Source organism: Orbicella franksi, chromosome 12 (genome assembly GCF_964199315.1).
Source record: "Orbicella franksi chromosome 12, jaOrbFran1.1, whole genome shotgun sequence".
Classification (NCBI taxonomy): domain Eukaryota; kingdom Metazoa; phylum Cnidaria; class Anthozoa; order Scleractinia; family Merulinidae; genus Orbicella; species Orbicella franksi.
In genome coordinates this window covers 24,376,879-24,400,189 of record NC_138156.1, presented here as the reverse complement: position 1 = coordinate 24,400,189, position 23,311 = coordinate 24,376,879, and the positions used below count along the sequence as shown (strand labels likewise).

At 39.8% G+C, this 23,311-nt stretch overlaps 3 protein-coding genes across 3 annotated transcripts; all 3 read right to left on the bottom strand.

Moving 5' to 3' along the window:
• Positions 1-1,163: 1,163 nt before the first annotated feature.
• On the bottom strand, positions 1,164-7,219 carry LOC145463703 (retinol dehydrogenase 16-like). The gene is made up of 4 exons (XM_081447483.1): positions 5,902-7,219; positions 4,361-4,543; positions 3,320-3,553; positions 1,164-2,600 (listed from the first exon to the last, which is right to left on the bottom strand). Exons 1-4 carry the CDS (start codon positions 6,227-6,229, stop codon positions 2,404-2,406), a joined length of 942 nt encoding a protein of 313 aa, XP_081303609.1. The 5' UTR covers positions 6,230-7,219; the 3' UTR covers positions 1,164-2,403.
• Positions 7,220-11,158: 3,939 nt separating this feature from the next.
• On the bottom strand, positions 11,159-17,549 carry LOC145463700 (retinol dehydrogenase 16-like). The gene is made up of 4 exons (XM_081447480.1): positions 16,075-17,549; positions 13,808-13,990; positions 13,091-13,324; positions 11,159-11,938 (listed from the first exon to the last, which is right to left on the bottom strand). The coding sequence occupies exons 1-4, from the start codon at positions 16,400-16,402 to the stop codon at positions 11,730-11,732; spliced, it is 954 nt and encodes a 317-aa protein (XP_081303606.1). The 5' UTR covers positions 16,403-17,549; the 3' UTR covers positions 11,159-11,729.
• Positions 17,550-17,702: 153 nt separating this feature from the next.
• Positions 17,703-23,310, bottom strand: LOC145463718 (ubiquitin-conjugating enzyme E2 L3-like). Its single transcript, XM_081447502.1, has 5 exons — positions 23,266-23,310; positions 22,752-22,847; positions 21,402-21,479; positions 19,780-19,888; positions 17,703-18,890 (listed from the first exon to the last, which is right to left on the bottom strand). The coding sequence occupies exons 1-5, from the start codon at positions 23,290-23,292 to the stop codon at positions 18,736-18,738; spliced, it is 465 nt and encodes a 154-aa protein (XP_081303628.1). The 5' UTR covers positions 23,293-23,310; the 3' UTR covers positions 17,703-18,735.
• Between the last annotated feature and the right edge of the window lies 1 nt (position 23,311).

Below are 23,311 nucleotides of genomic sequence, written 5' to 3'. Positions count from 1 at the left end.
TTTGTAGGATCAGCGGAGTGCTTTTAATTTCATCTTTTAAACGAAGATTTGGGGGTTGATTTTGGTTTATACATTGTCGGATAAATTTGCGCTCACTGGTCGACACTGGCAAACTCGTAATAAGAACATATCGTCCATACATACAAATTTAGATAGACAAGCAAGTCGCACACGCGATAGCTGAAGGGTCTACATAAAATTTACGGATTGGTAGCGCAGTTGTACTTTTGCCAGTCTTGAAGTGAATTGAATGAGCATTGTATGAGCACTGAAATTTACAGTTTACAGTAGTGATAATGAAGTCAGGGTACGATTCATTTGCAGTTTTCAGTTTTTTATGAAGTTTTGGAAATGTGCTGTTTTATATTTTCTGTCAACGAAAGAGTGGTTGTTATTAAACAATCGATAATCGTTTTGTCAGGGTAAAGACAATACGAATGTTCATTGATGACAAGTATACGGTTAACAACAAATTAATTTTCTGTGAGGTAATTAGCGTTGCCAAACATCTTTAAAGATAATAAGGTGTGGATTTCAGAGAGAGAAACTTGTACTTTGCGGCTTTCCTTTGCTGTTTGTAGGATCAGCGGAGTGCTTTTAATTTCAGCTTTTAAACGAAGATTTTGGGGTGGATTTTGGCTTATACATTGTCGAATAAATTTGCGCTCACGGGCAAACTCATAATAACATATCTTCGATACGTACAATTTTTGATAGACAAGCGGGTCGCACACGCGATATGACAAGTCAAGAGAAAATGATTTTATCTTGGACAAGTATATGGTTAAAACAACAAGTTAATTTTCGGTGAGGTAATTAGCTTTGCCAAATATCTTTAAAGATAATAAGGTGTTGATTTCAGAGAGAGGAACTTTTCAGCGGAGTGCTTTTTATTTGGGTTAGTACATTTCGCTGACCCCTAGCACATGGACTAACAAGATGGACCTGGTACATGAACTACTTGAATGAACCACCAGTGGACTACCCTAAATGTAAAACCCTAAAATTTCTAACCCCAAAATTTAAGAATCAGTTTGTCTGCTCATGTTCCAATCTTCTAGGAACAATTTTAAAACGTCATCGCTTCTGCATGCATTACGTGCCGTTTATTTATAGAACGTTGAGGCTGAGATTAACCAAAATGTTTAGAACGTATTAACAACATTCCTCAGGCTGAGAGTAGATTAAGAACGTTTTTATTTCGCTAATCTGTATTTTCAAATGACAATCATAAAATAAAGGTAACAAAAATGTAACATGTTAAGAACATTTTCAGCCTCAAATCGCAAAAAATATAAGAACGTTCAGCCTCAGCTCCAAAATTTGACGTTCTTATGTAAAAAAAAGTGTGTAGTCAATATTAACTTGAAGAAACGTTCCTGTTTTCTGATAAAAATTTTAAAGGTTTTGTTTTGAACCGGCGCAACACCAACTTATGAGGCACGACTTGACATTTTGTATGATGCTTTGTAGCATATTAAATGATACCTTTCCTCGTTTATTGTTATCAGTCAAGTTAACGTATGTCATTTTGACTGGACTACTGTTTGGAAAAATACTCGCGATTCATTTATTTTTTTTATTTTTGTTGGTGGCGGGGGAGGGGGACGGGGTGGGCTCAGTATTTTCAGGGGGTCGCTACTTTCGTGATTTATCAGGTGCCACAGTTTAGGGGAAGGGCGTTCGCTACTATTAGGGGCGGGTTGTTACTTTTGGAATTTTACGGTAGGGTTTATTTTCTAGACTTATATTCACTCCTTTACGGCTTGTTGTGAAATCTGTGACATGAACAGCGCGACCGCATTGGAGAGTTTCTAAATCAAGAATAGAAACAAACAAACAAACAAACAAACAGAACGTCTGGTATTGGATTACGTCTAAATACTGAGCGGCAATTATTTCTGTGTCTCTAGACAGAAGATTTTCTCATATTTCTTTCTCAACCAGAAATCGGAGCTCACAGAGGTGCATAGAGACAGAGATCATGGTCTCTTGATAGAGATTACGAAAATGGCAAGTAAAGATTTTTATCATGAAAATCACGCTTTATTCAACATACAGTTGATCATGTGATCCTGTGGTCATGTGTAGTTAGCGTAAATCCTTTTATATTTTAATAATTTTAAAAAGAATTTCTTAGGACACGGTGATACTTCAAGGAGGTGTTTTAGGGTGGTTTTTACCTTTTCGTTAATTAATCTTGGCATGCATGTGCCCAAGGGTAGAGGAATTTAGTAATCGATAATTTGAAGGTGGGTTATCTAAACATTATTATTTATCGATACATGATTGGTTCGTGTTTTCCTGGTGTTGTCAGTTCAAATTTTAGCCGTGTGACATACAGCTCTTAAGAGGAAGCAACAAAGTACACCGATGTCTGCGGAGTTAAATCACTTGTGCCTATTACACTCGGAAAACGTAATCACCAATAAACGTTGGTAAATATGGTATGAACACCATTAGTTTTGCATCCAGGCCAACCACATAACGTGTCTGGGGTCCCTGTGATGTCAGACAATCCACGATCGCGTCCACAACTTTGTAAGTGTCCGGTGATGCAGCTTTCTCCATCTTGAGCTTCATTTCCTTGGCCATGGCAACTATTAAGTATAGAGAAATACAGAGGTTTTGTCATTAGTGTGTCAAAACTGATCGCAACAAACAGCTTCATTGAGAATAGGGTTGAGGATTTCTCTTCGTTGATAGGGTACCACCGTACCAAACCCTAGGCTTTTGCAACTTCACAAGCGGGTTTAGCTAGGCTTATAACTGTAGAGAGGGGGCTTATGTCCAGGGTAGCTTAAAAGCAGCATAAAAACTCTGCAAAACACACAAAAAAATTAAATAGTATATTGTTCAAGGTGTTTTCACTGTGATGATATGTACTTCTAATGCACTTCCGGTGATGTAAGCACCACGTGAACCATCGTGCCTTGCGATCTTTGTATGTAGTTTCCGCCATGTTGTTTAAGGTATTAAAGCAACTAAAGAAGCTACATTGCCTCCTGTGCTCGACATAGTAGCTCGCGGCTATTACATTCTCCTGCATTCTCCAGAAATTGAGGATAGAGTATCGATGCAGTCATTCACTTTCACTGTTGCATGTAATGTTTGCTTATAATAAAGATGTATCATTTCTTACGTAGACTTGATGATAGCACCTTGAAACTTTCATAGGCGCTGCGAAGTACTCCTAGTTGCTTCCGTGCCAGTTTCTACGGAAGCAAACAGGATAATCTTCGGCAACGGGGGACACGCCTTGACCCAGCGCACATACCTTAAGGGAATACGTGACCTTGCAATAACATTTAAGACTTACTTCCGTCAAGACGTTTATCTTCATAACCTTCTTTCATCTCGGGGCTAAGATTATTCCAAAGCTGTTTCATTGAGTCAGCAATTTTGTGTATTCCAGCAGTCTGAAACGCCCCTGGTTCTATCACGCTGACCAACACTCCCCACGGGTTCATTTCACGTCTAAGCGCATCTGAAAAGGCTTCAACACCATATTTGGAGATACAATAAGCGGACGCAAAACAAGGCGACAAACGACCTGTACAAAAAATATACATTAGACAGTTAACTGATGCAAATGGTGCAAAATGATTGGCTGAGCTTCTCGCATACTATCAGCCTTTAGTAGCCGCTTAGCTGTGTTCTATTGTTAATAAGCTAATCTGATTGGCTATCTCATCATTGTCTATTCGCTGTTATATAATATAACTAGGTCAAACGGACCAAAACACATGGTTCATTTTACGTCTTGCCGACTCGATATGAAGGAACTTCAAACTTTAAACCTCAAAAGGTTGATAAACATTCCAGAAATTCGAATAAATTTAAGTTTTGTATGAAATCGTTGGCTTTTTTCGTGCTTGATATGTGCTCTAAACCCATATTGTGCTCAAAAGTTGCTCAGAAAGGCAAAACTTGCTCGAGGTTGCTAGAGCCGCAAAAAGTTGCTGCAACCACGAAAAGTTGCTGAAAAGTTGCCGAGCACAATCACAGTCCTGATGAAGCCTTGGTTTACAGCGTACGTCATCGATATTGGACATCCAAGGTCAATTGACACTTGTCAAAACAAGGTATCTGCTGACCAGTATTTTAATTTAGCACTCATCGAGGTCACGCGTTTTATTGAAGTTGACCGCTGCCCAGGTACTGATTTTCGATTTAATTGCAGGCTCAAGTCAGGTTACAGTTTATATTGCAATCAGGAGCTCCCCTTTTAGGCTTGGCTACATCCATTTATTAAGCGGACGAGAAATGTTCGGGAAACATCGCAACATTGACTGATATAATATTGCCGCCACAATTTTTCTTTTCTAATGTGCACATGACCCTGTGTGCTATACCTCACCTGCAAGACTCGACATATTAACCACTCTTCCCTGGGACTTTTTAATCAACGGCAGAAAGGTCTTAGTGACGTCAATCATTCCCCACAAATTGACGTCTGCGATGTGCTTCATATGTTCCAGCGGTGTCCATTCTATTGGTCCTGCGGTGCCAATGCCAGCATTGTTCACCAGTCCCCATACGCCTGAAATTTAGAGTTAATAGTTATTTCAACGGCGAAATTTTGTTGCATCACTGCAACATTCTCTTTTTCTTTCCGTAACGTCACTTCTTATCACATTTTGACGTCATCTGTGGACAGGCGCACGGTAATATGGAATCTATTTGTGATGAAGCTGCAAGCGTCATGTTCACTCCCAGCTGGATTACCACCAATTCCCGTAATCCTCAAGATGATCCCCGTTATTTTTAAGTTAGCGCTCGGGATAAATTTTCCTTACCTTTTTCCGAGGGTAGCAAGAGTTTCATTTGCCACCGTCCTTTTTATAGGGGTCCCCGCCGGGCAGAGTGCTGTTAATCTGCCCGGCGGGGACACCCACAGAAAAAGGACGGTGGCGTCCGTCGGAAATTTCAGTTGAAAAGAGCCCCTAAGAGGTACCACGATTTTGTTTTGTGAGCGTGGCTTGAAATTTCTTTTCCCCCTGAAAGGTACCAATTCTGAAACAATACATTATCTCCTGTCATATTTTTTTCGGCTCTCCTTCGGCTCAATACCCTAAAAGGAATTGGAAAAGCTCCCGTTGTAGACCTTTTGAGACTGAACACCCTAAGAGGTAATAAAAACGTTTTTTTATCCTCTGAAAGGTATGACGAGCACCCCCGTCCTATTTATAAAGGGGTCGTCTCCATGGGAATCTGTAACAGCCATTACGCTTGTCATAGATTGCGTGACGAGCTTAAAGAATGTCTGCGTAGCTTAAAAATTTTATTTGATGTGTTTGTTTTTATGTAGTTTTTTCCTGAACTGGTCAGGAAGGATGAAGGAAAGCATAATGGATTGAACTGCAAGCGTTATGCGTTCTCTTAAAGCTGATTTTCACCAGAGACGGAGTCGGAGTCGGTGTCTTAATTAGAAGCTCAGCGATACCCGTCTTGTGAAAATTTAAACCGATGGAATCGGAAGCAGAATACAAATTCCCTTTATGATTCAGTCGCTTATGATGTAGAGAAGACTAGTTCAGAAGTCTGCAAACTAGAATTGTGATGTGTTTGTTCTTCCGCTTCTGCTGCCCGCTCCGACAATCTAGCTTTCAATAAATCATTTAGTTATAGCGACGGAGTTGTAAGTGGAATGGCAAGAAAATGGAAACTTTCTCATTCTGCCGACTACAATTCCAGCAAGGTTTATATGACTCCGCTTAAGACTCAGATTTTCGATTTTCATAAGCGCTCTTACAACTCCGACCACTACTCCGATTCTGACTCCGTCGCTAGTGAAAACCGTCCTTTAGCTGGATTATTAAACGGATTAAACACCGGAATTATTCCCACAAATGATCCTTGTCATTTTCTGTGGACGCCCAGGTTAATAGTTTTCCTTACCTTGTCCCGAGGGCAGCAAGTTCTTCACTTGTCTAAACACATCCTTAATTTGCTGAGAATCTGTAACATCCATTTGAAATGTTTTCAGTTTGCCGCTCGTCATTGATTTCAAATCTTGTGCTGCTTGCTTCGTTAAACAGGCGGCCAATACATGAACTCCCATCTTGTCCAAACGAATGGCGGTTTCACGACCGAAGCCCGAGCCGCATCCAGTGATGAAGACATATTTAGTTTGCAAGTTTTGCACTTTTCGTTTTGCAAGAAACTTTAAACTTAACAACAAAACGATGAGTGTTATTGCCCCAGCAAGGAGTAAAGTTTGGTACATGATTGGAGATCGTGCTCTGGTTGTGTGATGTTCGGATGAATGGTTTCGCGTGACATGATTTAGCTGACCGTATTTGGAGAACAAGAATGGACCTTTTTGAAGAAGCGGTCACGCTTTTCTGACAAACAACTGAGACTCACTGTTCGATTTACCACGCCGAATTTAGTAAAAAGGCGGCATTTCATAAGAATCCGTTGTAAACTCGTGGGACCCCAAACTTACAATTGTTGCAAAGAAATTTGCTGTGACTAAAAGTAAAACTAGGACGTGGGGACTGGGACGTATAATGTGGGACTTCAGGACTTGTGGAGGGACTCGAGGACGTGTGGACTCGGGACCTGGGACTAGGGAACATCGGGACGCCGGAACACGTGAACGTGGGGACATGTGGACTGGGCACGCAGGACGTGGGTACTCGGGTTAGGGTTAAACAACAACACTTGATTTTTGCACTGAATGTGTAAAATACGATTTTTGGTGGTGATCAGAGAGGTAAAATATCCTTAAACGTTTGTCAGCAGTAGCTGACGATTCCCAGCGCCCATGGTTCGGGCTGATTTGTTTGCTTGCCTATTTAAACGTGAGAGCTCTGGGTACAGAATAGTTTCAACGCAGGGGATCGTTAACTTTATGGGCAGCTGATGGAGGACGTTCCTGATAATTAACTGTGTTTTCTTGTTAATCCTTTAACATCCGTACCAGGAGCCCATTACCTGGAGCCTTCATCTCCCATACAAACCCTATGAGACAAACTTTGCGCATATCTTTTTATTTTTAGAAACCCGCGGGGGTTTTTGATTCGCGCGCACTATTCGAACGGCCAATCAGAACAAAGTTATGGTCTTAAGTCATGCGATAGTTTCGACAAAAACTATTACAGGACTGGCGGTAAGCGTGGATAATTCATCCAGTGAAGGCAGTGAAAGCTCAGATTATGACGAGATCTTTTCATAAGAATTAAGCACATCTTGTGAAAGTATCAGTGCAAAATGGGATTGACTAGCCTACACGACTTCTACGGTTCGCGACATTTGTACAAATTCTAGTTTATTTGTCAGTATGCAGAAATTGATCGAAGGAAGTTCATTGACAGAAGCTGTTTGCCATAAAGCTTACATTACACATTGTTTTTACCTAGAGTGTCTTTATAATACTTTTGTCCCAAGGTAATACATATCTAATATGGTGATATGAAGTATGACAGCAGTTGTTTGCCCTAAACTCACATGTTTACACTTTATTTTTACCTAGAGTGTCCTTATAAATACTTTTGTCCCAAGGTAATACATATTAAAGATGGTAATATGGTTTAAATACAAGGTATGGTAAAATGGTACTACGAAATATCTCCAGTTGGGGTGGGTAGGAAGTCTTCGAATTCAAATTTATGCCAAGTATTGTGATATTGCGCATATTTAAAATGAATTAAATCTAAAAAATTATGCAAAACAGTGTACTGTAGCAGGGACACATGCTGGGAACATGTTGCAGTTTTCCAGTAACAAGTCGAGAGATGCAAACCTAAAAAATGTTTAACTTGGGTAGGTTGAACATTTTGCCTCTTCTCAACCCCACCACCCACCCACCCCCTCCCCCCCTAAAAAAAATGTAACTCGTATTTATATTGTTGAGTTCCACCGATACAACTGGCACAGAATTGCATCAATTATCCCCCCAACATTGCCCAGAAACAATGAAACTATGCGTGGTAATATGTAATTAAAACACTTTCCTTCATGTCTGGGAGATTTGGTGACCCATACAGAAGACTGAGAGATTAGGCCTGACAAAGAGACACTCCCAAATAATTCTGGACATGTCCCCTAGGCTCACATGTGCTCAAAATGCTTTTAAACTCACACAACAGTACCTTTGAAGTAATTTTGTCCCAGTGACATATAATCATTGCAAGTTCAAGAGGCTGAGCATGATTGGACCTTGGTAAGGGAATTATGAGAGCTAATTTCTTGAGGGCTGTAAAACCTTTTTAAGGGATCTGCTAGATATTTGCCGCTTACACCTTCCATCTCTTCTGCGACTGCGCAGTAAATGGTCGACTGGGCTCGCTCTTGAGGGTTCTTAGTTACGTACCACAGGACTAGGAAAACGATTGCTCTGGAGTAAATGGTATGGCGTGCCAGTTCAGTTTGGACAGCTCCTGGGTGAATTGGCAGTCACATAGCTACCCTCCAGGCGTTTGCTCAACTCTCGTGTGAAGAGCACGTTTGCAAGCTTGCTGTTGTAATAGGCTGGCTAAGCGCTGTAACTCTTCTCCCAGTGGATATCATCAAAGTTTATCTTCACAGACCCCATTGCATGCCCTTCAGAAGACACGTTAATGACGTGACTCGGCGCCGATTTTTTCAGCCGATCAAGGAGCAGCATCGTTAGCAGAAAATGGCCAAGGTGGTTGGTTCTAAACTGCATTTCGCATCTCGAAAATGTGAACAACCGAAGCTTCCTTGCAAACAAACTGAACATCACGCAAATACAAGCAACTGCGATTGCGTGACATCGTTACGCTTCAATGCACCCCAGGAACCCCGGAAACTTTTCAGGCTCGCAAAGCAATTTTTAGTTAATCGGTTTTTTTTTACTGCTGTTGTTTTGTGTAGTTGGAGACATCGGTATTTAAAAACAAAGAGGTGTATACGTATGAAGCCTCTTGTATGAAGGGAACCTCTGTTCATATTAAGAATATGTGCATAAAACAGCTCTGAAGTAATAAGGTTTGAGATTTTGCTACGGGTTTCGGGTGCGAAAACTTTTCGCGACCTTTAAGAAATGGTCCTCAGGCCCATTATACCTCCTCGTTTCTTTCCCTTATTTGCCAAATTTTAGCTTCTCCAATCGCGCGGAGGATTTCAGGAGCATTAGTCTGTGAACGGGCTCTCTAGTCGAGGATGGGGAGAAGAGAAAAGAAAGAGAAGAAGATGCAAAGAATCAGAAAACAGCCCTCTGTAAATACGCGCGCTGATTGGTTTAAAATCGTGTTTCTATTTAACAATTAGATTATGAGCTCGAGATTTCTATCACGCATAGAAATCGAAAGCGAATAATCCAATTGTTTTAGTATGAATCTACTAGTCGTTCAAAACTTTATCTAAATCCTCTTCACAGACACTTCGAAAATGTAAAGAAGCGGCCGCCAGTTCGTTAACAAGCGCACACTGCTACGCTACTCTCTATCTACAACAGAATTAGTCATTTCACGTTCTTGTTTTGCATAGGACGGTAAAGAAATGTACAATTAAAGATTTATAACACACGTGCACAGCTATTGTTTTGCTCATTAACGTTCTCGTTGCCGTCTTCGTCGTGGTTTGCTTGTGCTCCCTAATAAGCTTCCCAATTAAACCAGGGTGGACGGAATGGTGAAATTTCACTTTACAGCTGGTATAAAAACACGTGTCGCTCGAAATCAAGCTAAACAAAGACAAAACATGCAACTGACATGATACCAGAGGGTGTACGTAACTAATCCTTCGTAAGAAAAAAAGATGGCGGCTGTGCCATGAATTATGGATAAATATAACAGTCGCCATGTGTTTTTATTTTTCTTGTGGAGGATTCTTTTAAGCACGTGGCTGCGCATCAGTTGAGGGAAATTATAACGATTGTCATAACAACGGTTATCACGCGTGCGGGATCTCATTTTCGTGTGTTTCAGTTTTCATTTGTATTTCAAGTCAACCAAATTTACCTTACCTTAGCTCTCAAAATCCATCCTTGACCATCTAACAGGCTCGATTTTCACGCAATTTTCCATAAGTCTTTCAGTTAATTTCATTTCAAAGACATTTCACGTCAGAGAGCCAAGATTTTTTTAAGTCAATATCGGACTTCAGATTTACGTTTCATTTAGGGAGTTCAAACGGGGTTTTGAGTAGAGCTGTCCGCCTACAACAGTATCCATTAAGAGAGCTTCCACTGCCCTGTATAATGATTATTCTAACCTCGTTACTGTCGAAAAGCTTCGTTTTAAAATTGTTTTCTGTCTCGACTAAAACGCCAAGCCGGCGTTTTCAAATTCCCCGGTTTGAAGAGCGTATTCGAAAAGCTCCGTTTTCGTGACGGATTAGTGAGGACGATAGGTCTAACCGGAGAAATAAAGCTGAGTTTTCAAATCCCTCCGGCGTAATGTGCACGTGGCAAAGCAAAGCAAAGCAAATAAAAGCCTAGTCGAACAAAAAGACGGCTGAGAGTACAGAAAACATTTGTGCCATTAAAATCAAAACTAAAGGACTTTGCACCACATTTCCCTCCATTTCATCTCAAGTAGTTTCGAAATTTCCGCTTGGGCTATCCTCGCGTCGCGCGAGTAACAACCTCGGAAGAACTGGGTACCATGTCTGAAAATAACTTATGATTCACTCCCTTAATTTGATCTTTCATTGAGAGAAGATCATGTGGTCAACTAAGGTAGATTATAGTTCACTACTAAATATTCTGTAATTCTTATTGTTTTAAATTGACCACGTGATGCGATAGCGTTCATCAGCGGAGAGACACTGTCAACCCTTGTAGCTCACCACTAAATTTTCTGCGAGTCTTACTGGTTTAAATTGATCACGTGGTGCGATAGTGTTCGTCCGCGGAGAGACACTATCAGCCCATAGTGCCCGTCCGCGGAAAATACCCGGATGGATAGTACTCGTCCGTGAAAATTTTTCTGTAAACAAGCGGGTTTGTAGAAAATAAAGAATTGAAATTGTATTAAGTGGGTTTTTGTCGGTTTTCTTTTTCAAATTTTACATCTGCCTGTCACGGCTTTCATCTGAAAATGTTTAAAATAATTCATTATGATTTTTGAACTGGCGCACGGAAGAAAATTTAGTGGTGAACTATAAGTAAACAATAGTGTGTTTCTGTAGAGGAACTATCGGGTGATAGTTGCCCCGCGGAAATTTGATGTTCTTAAAACAAATATGCCAGTTTTAAGAGCATCAAATTTCCGCGGGGCAACTATCAGACCGATAGCTCCTCGACAGAAACACTTTTTGCTTTGTTTAGTAAATATATAGTTCTGTTCGTGCAGACTACGGTAACTCCTTTTATATTTTAATAATGTAAAAACAATACTCAGGACAGGGTAAAACTTCAAGGAGGTGTGTTGGAGTGAATTCAGTCGATAATTTGAAGGTGGGACATTTTAAAGTAATATATCAAACACGAGAGACAGTGTTTCCTCGGGATATCCAAACACCGAGAAGAAAGTTGAAAATACGACGCGCAGCGGAGTAGTTTTGACGAAATAGGTGTTTGGATAGCCCGATGAAACAATGTCTCGAGTATTTGAAACAAAACTAAGGAGTAAAAGGAGAAGTAAAATCGTCAAAATCATCCTTCACGGTTGTGATTTTCTTTGTTTTAACTTGATGAATTATTAATGAGTTTGAGAACAAAACATGATAGACTCTTGTTGAGGTGGTGTTGTCAGTTTAAATTTTTCCCGTATGACATGCAGCTCTCAAGAGGAAGTAAAAACTGCGGAGTAAAATCACTTGCGCCTTTTCTCACGTAAAGTGTAATCACCAATAAACGTTGGGAAACTCGACATCAGCACGATTCGCTTTGCATCCGTGCCAACCACATAACGTGTCTGGGGTCCCTGTGACGTCAGGCCATCCACGATCGCGTCCACAACTTTGTAAGTGTCTGGTGAGGTTTCTTTTTCTATCACGCGTTGCGTTCGTTTCGCCATGGAAACTATAAAGTATAGAGAAATACCGAAGTTTTTTCATTAGTGTCGCAGAACTAATGGTAACCAAACAACCAGGTTCCTTCTTCCGCTTTGCCACAAATTGGAAAGTGCCCCTTGACAAGGTCTGTCTTTTTTAAAGGGCACCATGAAGCCCTGGGCTTATGCAACTTCGTAAGGGGTTTTAACAAGACTTATGACTTCAGGGAAGGGGTCTCTGTCCAGGGTGGCTCACAAGCCAAAGAATGGAACCTTACAAGAGATGAATTAAATATTCTGATGGGCAACATGTCTGCCAAGAGTTGTGAACTGTATTTCACTTGTAGTACCACGGACTGCGAGGGGAGGGGCTTGTGAGGTGTGCCATATATAAACAGTGGGGTATCTGAAGGGGGTGGGGGAAAATTTACGATACAGCACATAATATTTATATATACAATGTATCGAAGTGTTTTCACCAGAATTGTGAATAGCAATGGCGGATCTGGGGAAGGGCCCTTATTTTGGATAAAAAAAACCCCCAAAATATCGCAGCAGGAAGAAAAGCCGGCAGGGCAAGCAAACCCCCCCTCCCCCCCACCGTAAGCTCAAGGTCTGGATCCGCCACTGAATAGAGTGTCGGTACTTGACAGTCATCTGCCTCAGAGAAAAAAAAACTACTTTTTATTTGCATTTCAAGTTCGGTTATAATTCGGTATGTTGATACCAGTGACGTTTAAAGTTGCATCACTCCTTACATGGACCTTACAACGATAATCTTCGGCAGCGCGGGACAAGCTTTGACCTGGTATACACACCTTGAGTCAGCAAAGTAGAAATATTCGAAGCGTTAATCCCACAGTAGCATTACCAAGTAGGTGTAATAGCATAAAAGAGGGTCGCACGTTTTCTGTTACCTCTAAAAAAATGTTAGCATTATATTCTTAAGAGCGTATTGTACAAACAATTAGGGGTAGTTTTTTTTTTTTTTACCTCGCTTAGATAATTATTTTTAGATCGAGTAAGCTGAGTAGAAAACCCTTACCTTATGTTTGAGTTTAGCTTACCTTTTTTAATCTTACTCTTACATCGTTTTTGCTTCTTATCAAAACAAAATTATTTTTGTTAAAAAAATATTCTTATGTTGTTATACTTGGCATTGCAACAACAGTTTAACTTACTTCCGTCAAGACGTTTATCTCCATAATCTTCCTTCATCTCGGGACTCAGATTATTCCAAAGCTGTTTCATTGATTCACCAACAGTGTGTGCTATACCAGTCTGAAACATTCCAGGTTCAATCATGCTGACCAACACTCCCCACGGGCTCATTTCTCGTCTGAGGGCATCTGAAAAGGCTTCAACGCCATACTTGGAGATACAATAAGCGGATACACGAGGAAACGACATGCGACCTGCAACAACAGAAAATACCTTAGAAAGCAGTAACTACCAAAACTCATAAGAGCAACGCATTCTCCGTTTCAAGTCAAGAGGGTTGGAAAACACGAGCCCATGACCAATGACGTCCTGTTTACAGGAAACGTTTCAACGCGATAGTTAGTCACAGAGAGGTTTATTACATACACACAAAAGAGATGCACCAAGAGGGCACAGCACCAGCAGCTGAAGTTTCAAAAAAGTTGGTTGCAAGGCACGTGAAACAACTCGTTTACACCGCTTACGTTGTGTTAGGTAGCGAAAACGAAAACAAGGACTTTGGCTATATTCAAATTCCAAGGGGCGCGGAATACTTCTATGGCAAATCGATATAAAGTAGACGAGAAATGTTGGGGGAAACATCGCGTTATTGACTAATATAATATTACAGTGAAACCCTGCCTTACGGCCACCCGTTAATACGGAGAGGTTTTGTGATGCCGTGTACTATAACTAACCTGCCATACTCGACAAATTAACCACTCTTCCCTGGGACTTCTTAATCAACGGTAGGAAGGTCTTAGTGACGTCAATCATTCCCCACAAATTGACGTCTGCGATGTGCTTCATATGTTCCAGCGGTGTCCATTCTATTGGCGCAACGGTAAAAACTCCGGCATTGTTCACCAGTCCCCACACGCCTGGAATTTAGTTAAGTGGAGAGTAAATAATCATTTTAACGGCAAAATAGACCAATTTCGATATATTAAAATTCAGCCTAACACAATAGACCTCAGCACGAGGCTCTGGGGAATAAACCCCACAAACTCTGTAGTTATTTCCCAGAGCCTCGCACTGAGGTCTATTGTTTTAGGCTGAATTTTAATATATCGAAATTGGTCTATTTTGTTGCATTACTGGAAAAAGTATCCAGTCAGAGGAACCAGCTCCTCTATTATATTGCGTCCTCATAGCGTTGTTAATTATAGTGACAGGATCTGATACCTCTATTTTGTTAGGGTGGTCCATAGAGTCGCGTTGTGAACACGAAAGCCCTTCAGCAACATCACTGACTTGAAAGTGAAGAACTCGTGAGTACTAACCTCGTTGGGGCCCTGGTAACGAGTTTTGCACGAAGAACAAGAATTTTTATGAGGTTGCACGAGTGCTTCAAATACCCTCACACTTTTTGATTGTACGCGACTAGTTTACTTTCTTAATGTTATTTTGGGTGCCCTGCTACCGATTTTCTGTTTAAAAAGATATATTTAAAATTTTATCATAGTATTAGAGTTAATAAGCTTAAATTGGTCTTTTACACCAATTGGTCACGCGAACGTAATTTCTAAACTTTTGCAGCTAAATGAATCTCAGAACTGGAAAGGGCATGTTTTAAATAGCCAGAACACCAATTTTCGGACGAATGCCTTCTAACGTTGAGATTTAACGATGATTCGAATATTGCAAAAATAGCCTATTTATAGAGCAACTGCGGAATACCCCGCCACTATTGTTCTCAATTCTACTTGCGCATAATGCGCATGAATGATCAAGTGAATGAAATCGAGTGGCAGGGTATTCTGCAGTTAACTTTCTTGGTGGAAAATTAAGATTTTCGATTTTCACTAGCAACTCCGACTGCTACTCCGATTCTAACTCCGTTGCTAGTGAAAACAATGGCCGATCCAGACCTTGAGCTAAGAGGAGGGGCCCCGGTTTTGTTTTGCTTGCCCTGCCGGCTTTTCTTTCTTCTGTGATTTTTTCTTTTTTTACCCAAAATAAGGGGGGCGGGCCCCTTCCCTAGATCCGTCACTGGAAAACCAGCGTTAAGCTGTATTAACACTAGGTTCATTATTTGCAAAAGCACGCGAAGGGAACGAAACTGCGAGCGAGTGCGAAAAATAAGGATTTTTTGCTCACCCCAGGCGCGCTCGTTAGCTCGCTCGCTCGCTTGCTGTATCTCCCCAGGCAGGTTACCTAATTACCACTTATTTTCGCGCGAATTTGATTTCGCAAATTTGGAATAGAAATATTTCGCAGGACTTAAATTTCGCGATTTTGGCGAATCACCGTTTTCAAGGTAACTAAATTTCGCGAATCAACTAACTGGCGCTCGTTTTTAAACTTCCATTTCTGTATTTTATTCTTCTGAAAAGAACGAAGCCATCGTGAAGAGGCTTAAGCAGCTAATCACAGAGAACTGTAGGGAGCCAGATACCGGTGGAAAATTTGAAGACTGTACTGAGGAAGTGTTACAGTAACTAAGGCCCAGTTAAAACGTCGCATTTTACATGCGCCGAATCAAATACTAATTTTAGTCGACTCGAATGAATAAGTTCGGCTGATTTGATCTAAACGTCGCATCTTTTGCCGAAAAAAATTGCTGAGCGCGGGCGATAGCGACGTGTTAATTCCCATTCGAGCAAACACAATTTATTTAACATAATTTATTTAACATAATTTATGAATTAGATTCGACACATGTAAAATGCGGCGTTTAAATCAACTGTCGAACTTCAGTCGTACATTCGACTGGATCAGTCGAACATTCGACTGAACTCGCATTTAATTAATTGAAATGTAAACTCACAACAGATGGAAAAAAAGTAATGGATTTTATAAAGGTCACTAAATTTCGCGGCTTTAATTTTCGGGGGACTAATTTCGCGAATATTTTTAAGTCTCGCGAAAATAAAGGGATCATAAGGTAGATTAGTACAAGAACTATTTCCTCGGATGACTCCTGTCATTTTATGTGGACGCCGAGGTAAACATTTTTCCTTACCTTGTCCCGAGGGTAGCAGGTTCTTCACTTGTCTAAATACATCCTTAATTTGCTGAGAATCTGTAACATCCATTTGAAATGTTTTCAGTTTGTCGCTCGTCATCGATTTCAAATCTTGTGCTCCTTGCTTCGTTAAACAGGCGGCCAATACATGAACTCCCATCTTGTCCAAACGAATGGCGGTTTCACGACCGAAGCCCGAGTCGCATCCAGTAATGAAGACATATTTAGTGTGCAAGTTTTGCACTTTTCGTTTTGCAAGAAACCTCAAAGTTAACCATAGGACGACGAGGGTCACCGCCCCAGCAAGAAGAAAAGTTTGGTACATACCTGGAGTTAAGTTGAATCTAGTAAGCGAACGCGAACGGACGAGGATAAATTATCATTAGATGTCAAGCGTGACATTAAGCAACGGAAATATCACGCACTTTGAGTAACGCAAACAATACTGTCACGTTCGTCTTCAGACGTAGACATGAGCAATCCACGCCAAGGAATGAATTTGGATGATATTTCCGTTGCCTAACTTATGTCAACTTATTTACAAATTTCAACTCCATTACAAAAAGTACTTAACTTTTCTTCACACTGTGACGGTAACTCTCAGACCACGAGTGAAAGACAACCACCAGAAAAAAATGGCCGCGCGAACTCCTTGGGGTGGACTCCTGGGCGCGTCTCACCCCCTGGTTTCCACGCGGCCATTTTTTCCTCGCGGTTTACTTACGGTCGCGCTCGACAGACTAAACAAGAGAGACTAGTTGAAGTCTATAACACATAACTCGCATCGTCTTGTGATCGTTGAAGGTTTCTCCTGGTGTAATCTCGTACCCAGATCTCACTTTGTTTGATGCTAAAATGATGGGAGATCTGGGCTGAGATTACCCCCGGTCCATAGAGGGTTGATGAAGGTGTTGGTCAAATCTAGTTTTTCATTCGCCCGAACTAACCACAGTTCCCAAATCAGGGTCTCTCCTCTTTTGCCTGCATTTGGATGCCTCTTTTTCCCATTGTTTTCCACCTAAAACCAACGCTGGCTAATGCAGCTGAAGAACAGCCAAAGCTTGTCAACAAGACTTTGATAATTTCTTTTTATTCAAAAACTGGATACACTTTAAGCAACAGGAGAATTTTACTAACATTTCTTCTCTAGAGTGACAGTGCAGAAAACACACATTGCTACCACCTCATAAAACAAAACCAAAAGTTCCATTGGTGAAACAATGTGCAGTTTTACTAAATCATTTGAGAACATTGCCACACATTAAATCAGCATTAACCTTCACATTTCTGGCCTGACATTCTCCCAACTATTTGTCACATATTTTCTTTCCTCATGTTGGGAGAGTTAAGTTTTTAATCATGATGTCCTCACTGTGATGATCTCATTACCTGCCATTTTGAAATTTGTTGTTAAAAATGTAAGAAAGCAAGTTAGCCATTGCTGGGAAATGAAAGGGTTAACACTTTTGACTCTCCTCATACAGTCGATATCTGACTTATTTTTAACCAAGTAAGGAAAAAAAATTAACCACAGAATACATCTCGCTGTCCTCTCTGCAGATAAATGCAGCAATGGGCGAAAGTAATGTTTTTGTCATTGCTTCCACACAGTGAAGAGAAATAACTCAGCTTGCTATGCCTTTAATAAATAAAAGTACCTAAAAGCAATTTTGGACACAAACGTTTTAAGTAAAATTTGATGAAATAATCAGGGTCTTTCTCCTCTAAGGTAACCACAATACAAAAACAAAACCAGAACTCTTTGATGTTATGTTATGATTACCACCTCTGTTCTGTTGGTACTCCTCAGTCACTTTAAGTACTGAGAAAGAGAACAGATGTGATATAAGCCAAAGTCTACCACAAAGCCTTGTGTTGGATTTGGATTGGCTAGCTGCTGAACATTTTGCTCAACCATACCCTAATGCCATTCAAACTGTCATACAGTGAAACATGCAGCTGTTACTCAATCTAAAGTATGCTCTTGACATCATTATCTTGGTTTTCCTAATGTATGAACAGATCAACAACCAAGTTAGCCTGAGTGTGTGGAAGGTTCTTTGATCAGTAGGAATTGGAAAGGATTAAAAAACCAACAAAACATGCCAAAAATATTAATTACCATTACTAATCAAAAATGGGAAAACTGTATAATGGTTCCGATACATCTGATCTACAAGGCTACAAGGCTACAAGGCTACAAGGCTACAAGACTACATTAAAAATTACTTTAGTTTGCTGTAGTAATAACTAGAAAAGAAGATGGAGTGACAGCAATTTGTGACAGCAATTTGTGACAGCAATTTGTGACAGTGATTTGAATGTGAAGCTTCTCTTCCAGCCCATTACAGACGATTGTAAAGTGAGAATTAAACAATTATCCATGCATTACCAAATACATCAATTTAGGCCATTAGTGCAGATCAGGGAATGAATTCAATTAGGAGTTATAGCAAAATGTGCAAGAACGAACTTGGCCTACACTGGGTTAAACACAGTTAACACTGGAGCAGTTGACTACTACAAAGACGGAAAACTAAAACTATCAGCAGTTAGATGAAAAGCACATTTTGCAATGCATATACAAATGACGATGCCAAAAGCTAGATTTGGACTGTTATGTGTCCCTAGAATTAAACAAGTAGTCGAAACAGCCTATTAGTCAGAGGGTCTCTTTTCAGCGTGCTTCTTTGTATACTCTTCTGCATTCTTGAGAAACTTTTTCTTATCCTTTGTATACTCTTCAGCTAAGTCTGCACGGAGTGGGTGCTCTGGTTCAGGATCGTGTACAAGAGCCAAAAGAGCTTGAATTACTGAAAAATAGAACATGTCAAGACTGTTGTAAGCCAAGAAATTTACACTATGCCAGAGGAATTTGAAATTGCACCAAATACCGGTCATCTTGGATTTGTGGTTCAGGGGAAACTCAGGTAGGGAAATCACATTATTATTGTGACGTCAATGTTTTCAAAAAGCTCCATTTTCAAAATGTTTTCTGTCCACATCAAAATGCAAAACTGGTGTTTTCAAATTCGTCTGGTTTGAAGAACATTTTCGAAAAGCTCTGTTTTAGCGACAGATTAGTGTGGACAGTAGGCCTAACTGTAGAAATAAAGCTGCATTTTCAAATTCCTCCGGCGTAGTGTGGATGGGACCTGAGACATAAAGCTAACATGACCAAACCTCCCTGTAAGACCATCAGTCATAAGCCATGAACTGCCATAAGCCACAACCTAGGGTTTTGACTTTCAAATTTAATGATCATGACAGAGTTAACAGAATTACCATAACTACTGAGTTCCAAAATTACTGTGTTCTTGCTGTCTTTCTCTTGTCACCATTTTTGTTCTAACTCTAGCTAAAACATTGTAATTTCTAACTCTGGGGTGAAATAAAAGTTGTCGTTCTTGTTGTTGTGTTACTAAGAAAATGGTCAATTCCTTCTGTGAGATGGCAACACCTTCAGGGAATTATGGCAGTTCATCAAAACAATTAATATCCAGTCCAAGAAGATGAATACAGCTACCATGATTCCCTGCAGGCATTACTAAACTAAAGTTCTACAACACTAAAGGACAATTTTCAGGATAAACTTTGTCAAAGGATGGTATTGTTAAAACAGCTTTACCTGCCAAGCTTTACGTGTAAACAGCTTAAAACAGGTTGGAATTAGTCACTGTGCAGATGATCAAAGTTACTAACCTTGGTCTGTCTTTGTCGCTGGCTTCCAATTTTCAGGGCCAATGATTGGCAAACACACTTGACCCTTCTCATCAATATTAGGATGATAAATCTTCGTCTTAAAAGTAATCTGAAAAAGTCATAGGCACTGGCATTCAATTCCTTTTTCAAGAAATATTACTCTCCTGGTTTGTGTTAAAAACATTTTGCCCAAAAGGTGGTCCCATTGACAGATGCTGTGATTTTCAATTCATTTTTTTGCCATTAAAACAGACAAGATATTGGCCCAAATGGTATATAATTTTCCTGTTTGACCTTTTAAAGGAGCTCAGTCACTGCACTTTCAGTTTTTTTTTTGGCCACATACAAAATTACCTTTAAACTGAAGGAAACCTGAGAATAGTAGTTCACCAAGATAGAACACTACCAAAGACATAAAAATAAACCATAAAGGAAAGAGGATGGATGAGGATGGAGAAGTTTGACATGGATTAAAAACGACAAATTTACAAAATTTAAGCTAAACTTTTTAAATGCGCAAACTGTGACGTAGCTCCTTTAATGTAGATTGCATGTAGATTACAAAAGTGTCACTGGGTGTCCTGCAAAATTTAAGAGCTTATTGGATTTGTTTTTGTAAACTGAAGCTCAGTTTATGCGGCTTGAATTAGGCTTTCAGAAAAGTGCTTTGTCTTGTTTATAATTTTATTACCCGCCAGACGAAGGACTTTCTGTACTTGATTGTCGCCAATTTTAGGGAGCAAAAAATGGGTTGCTGTGCTTTGACCAATCAGAGCTCTCATGGATATTCCTTGGGGACCGAACTGTCAAACACAAGTTATAAGGGGCAACGAAATGTGACTTACAGTTGAATTCAATATGGGGTTGATTGCATACGCTTTTGAGAGAATAGCAACGTTGTTGTCTCAATGGTGGTACCGCTGATTTCACCTAATGAAAGATGAGGTCTCAGACCTAACTTTAGCATCTTACCTGGAACTACGGTTTTGCTTTTATCTGCGCAATTTGGACACAAGACGTTTGTCAAACCTTTGCCATGGGAGATCTCCTTTCCAACAATTAACTCAAATTTGGCCTTTTTTTGTCCCCCTTATACGTTTGTTTCAAACCTTTGTTTGTAATAACTTTAGCATGGTAAACAAATTTGGTCTTTGACATGGGATTGTTTTTGATTCTGGTAAAGACACGCAAATGTAATAATTACATTTTATATGTAATCTGAGACACCCGTTGCAAGTCATGCCACTCATTACTTTTGGCACGAAATGCACATGAAAACCCTTCAAGCGACACAAGTTGGCCTCTCATGACTTCGTTGACACTCACTTGGCTTGCTTAGCTATTCTATCCTGAAACTCATGAGGTCGGCTTGTGGCAAGTCTAGGCTTGAATATCTTCACTTTCCTGCTAAACTGCCCTTAGGGGTATGAATTTATTTTTTAACTTATATCTCACTAAAATTGGATTCCCTCAAGCTAAATTTTTGCATGCAAGGTTCTTTTAATGTCAGCCTGACGGGAAATTGCCAGACTGAAATGGTCAAGTTAATTTTATTAAGTCATGTTACCACAATTTAAAGAATGAAGGCATTTATTTCCCTATGACAAAAACACAAGTCTCACCTTTGGCGGCTTGAAAGGATATTCTGCAGGGAAAACAATTTCAATCTTAAAAGCACCTTTATTGTAAGGTGGCTGATCCTGTAAACAAGAAACAAACATTTTAAAAGTCCCCACATATTCAGAATTCCAACACTCAATCTGCAAATTTGGTATCAAAACCATTGCTAGCGAGCATGTAACAGCCAATGAAATTAAAAAAGTTGTTTGGAAAGAAAAACAAGACAAACACGAAACCATTCTGTTTCATAATACCTTACCAAACTCTGGCACTAATTTTCTTTTGTTTGAATTTTACTGAACCTGCTACTTCTTTCTTGTTTTCCAGAGCATTCCAACATTTGAAAATGAAACTTTTGATAACATTTATTGCAGGGCTTCCAGAACAGCTAGAAAAGATGTCACGTAATCATAGGGGAAAGGTTCTACTTCATTTAATTTTGCATCTCTCAGCATACTTTCATATCAAACATCTACCAGTGTACAAACCTAGTTACAGTTAAAGGTTACAGTGTAAATATATAATATGACAATTATATCTCATTAAATAACTTGATACAACAGTAACTACAGTGTAGTGCAAGGTTTTGCTTCAAATATGACTTAGTAACATTACTTTTTTTGTTGATAAACAACTAATCAGTTAAAATCAACCTTAACAATTATTTGACATAATTTGGCCAGGTTTACCCCATGTAGTTGGCATAACAGGCAATCAAGAAATAAAAGGGAGAAAATAATTATTAGAGTGATTCATTAGAGCAAGAATACAGGGCAGTGAAAAACCCAGGTCTGATTGCCCGGGGCAAGTAAATTTTGCTCTTGGGCAAGTGAAAATGGAAGTTGCGTGGTCCTTGTTAGTTGATAAGACATGAACATTGCACACCTATTGGGCAAGGATTATTTTAGTGGGGGCAACTGAAAACTGAAATGTACTGGCCCACTGGACAACTGGATTTCAAACTTTTTTTCCTGCTCTGGAATAGGCACACAGCGCATACAGCGTACGGCACAGACATACAGGAATTGAGGGAGCATCTGTAAGAGGGGTTCTCAAAATGAGTCTCTGCCCCCCAAAATCCACTGAATCAATACTCATCATTGGCTCCCTAAAAGACCTCGTTCAAGTATAACGGTTCAAAAAAAATATATTTCCCATGGAAAAAAGGATACATACTCATCAAGTATCATGTAATAAGAAATCAAACTTGAAATCAAAATTGGTTAAATAAGCTTCAATTCGGGCATGCCGAACGTCCTTCGTGGAACAACAGTGAACGGAAGTTGAACACAAATAATGAAGTGAAATTATTAAGTACAATTCAACTAGTTCCAGAGAAAATAACCACCTACCGGTACTATTAAACCTTGCCAGTTTAGAATATTAGTTTCATCTACGACAATATCACGAAAAGTTTTTGTTCCAGATTTTCTGAGGTCTGTCAGTTCCTGTAACGGAAAACTTAAAGGTCAGTTCACAAAGCAAAATTAACGATTGCAAGTTATCGAAAATTTGTGATGTAATAAATATGCAACCACAAAATGAAATTCAACATTGTACATTTCGTTTCCAACGATTACAAAATACGTGACTATTGCTTGAGAGGAGGGCATTTGAGATCAGGTTGGCGAAACTATGAACTAAATAAAACAGACAGCTGCAGTTTGGGAACAAAATGAGATCAGATTCAATTTGTCAGACCAGGATTCCGATCAACAATTTCAGCGACGTTTTGTTTAAATTATGCACAGGTCAGCGCATTATTACCCAAATTTCTCTTGCTTAAACATCATTAAACGATTTTAATTTCGAAGAGAAGTAATTCCGAGCTCTTTTTAAGCGAGTTTCAGTTTTAAGATAACCTACCTTCGTCAACCTTCGTGTCGCCGCCATGCTCTAAGGAACTTCTCGC

Excerpts from the sequence above, each read along its gene's own strand:
- LOC145463703 (XM_081447483.1), bottom strand. The coding sequence starts at position 6,229 with ATGTACCAAACTTTACTCCTTGCTGGGGCAATAACACTCATCGTTTTG. Across the intron at positions 4,544-5,901 it reads CTTGCTGCCCTCGGGACAAG|GCGTATGGGGACTGGTGAAC; the intron begins GTAAGGAAAACT and ends TCTAAATTTCAG. Across the intron at positions 3,554-4,360 it reads TAATATGTCGAGTCTTGCAG|GTCGTTTGTCGCCTTGTTTT; the intron begins GTGAGGTATAGC and ends TTTTTTGTACAG.
- LOC145463700 (XM_081447480.1), bottom strand. The coding sequence starts at position 16,402 with ATGTACCAAACTTTTCTTCTTGCTGGGGCGGTGACCCTCGTCGTCCTA. Across the intron at positions 13,325-13,807 it reads TAATTTGTCGAGTATGGCAG|GTCGCATGTCGTTTCCTCGT; the intron begins GTTAGTTATAGT and ends CTGTTGTTGCAG. Across the intron at positions 11,939-13,090 it reads AGATAAACGTCTTGACGGAA|TTTCCATGGCGAAACGAACG; the intron begins GTAAGTTAAACT and ends TATACTTTATAG.
- LOC145463718 (XM_081447502.1), bottom strand. The coding sequence starts at position 23,292 with ATGGCGGCGACACGAAGGTTGACGAAG. Across the intron at positions 19,889-21,401 it reads ATCCTTTCAAGCCGCCAAAG|ATTACTTTTAAGACGAAGAT; the intron begins GTGAGACTTGTG and ends TGACTTTTTCAG. Across the intron at positions 18,891-19,779 it reads AGCGACAAAGACAGACCAAG|TAATTCAAGCTCTTTTGGCT; the intron begins GTTAGTAACTTT and ends TCTATTTTTCAG.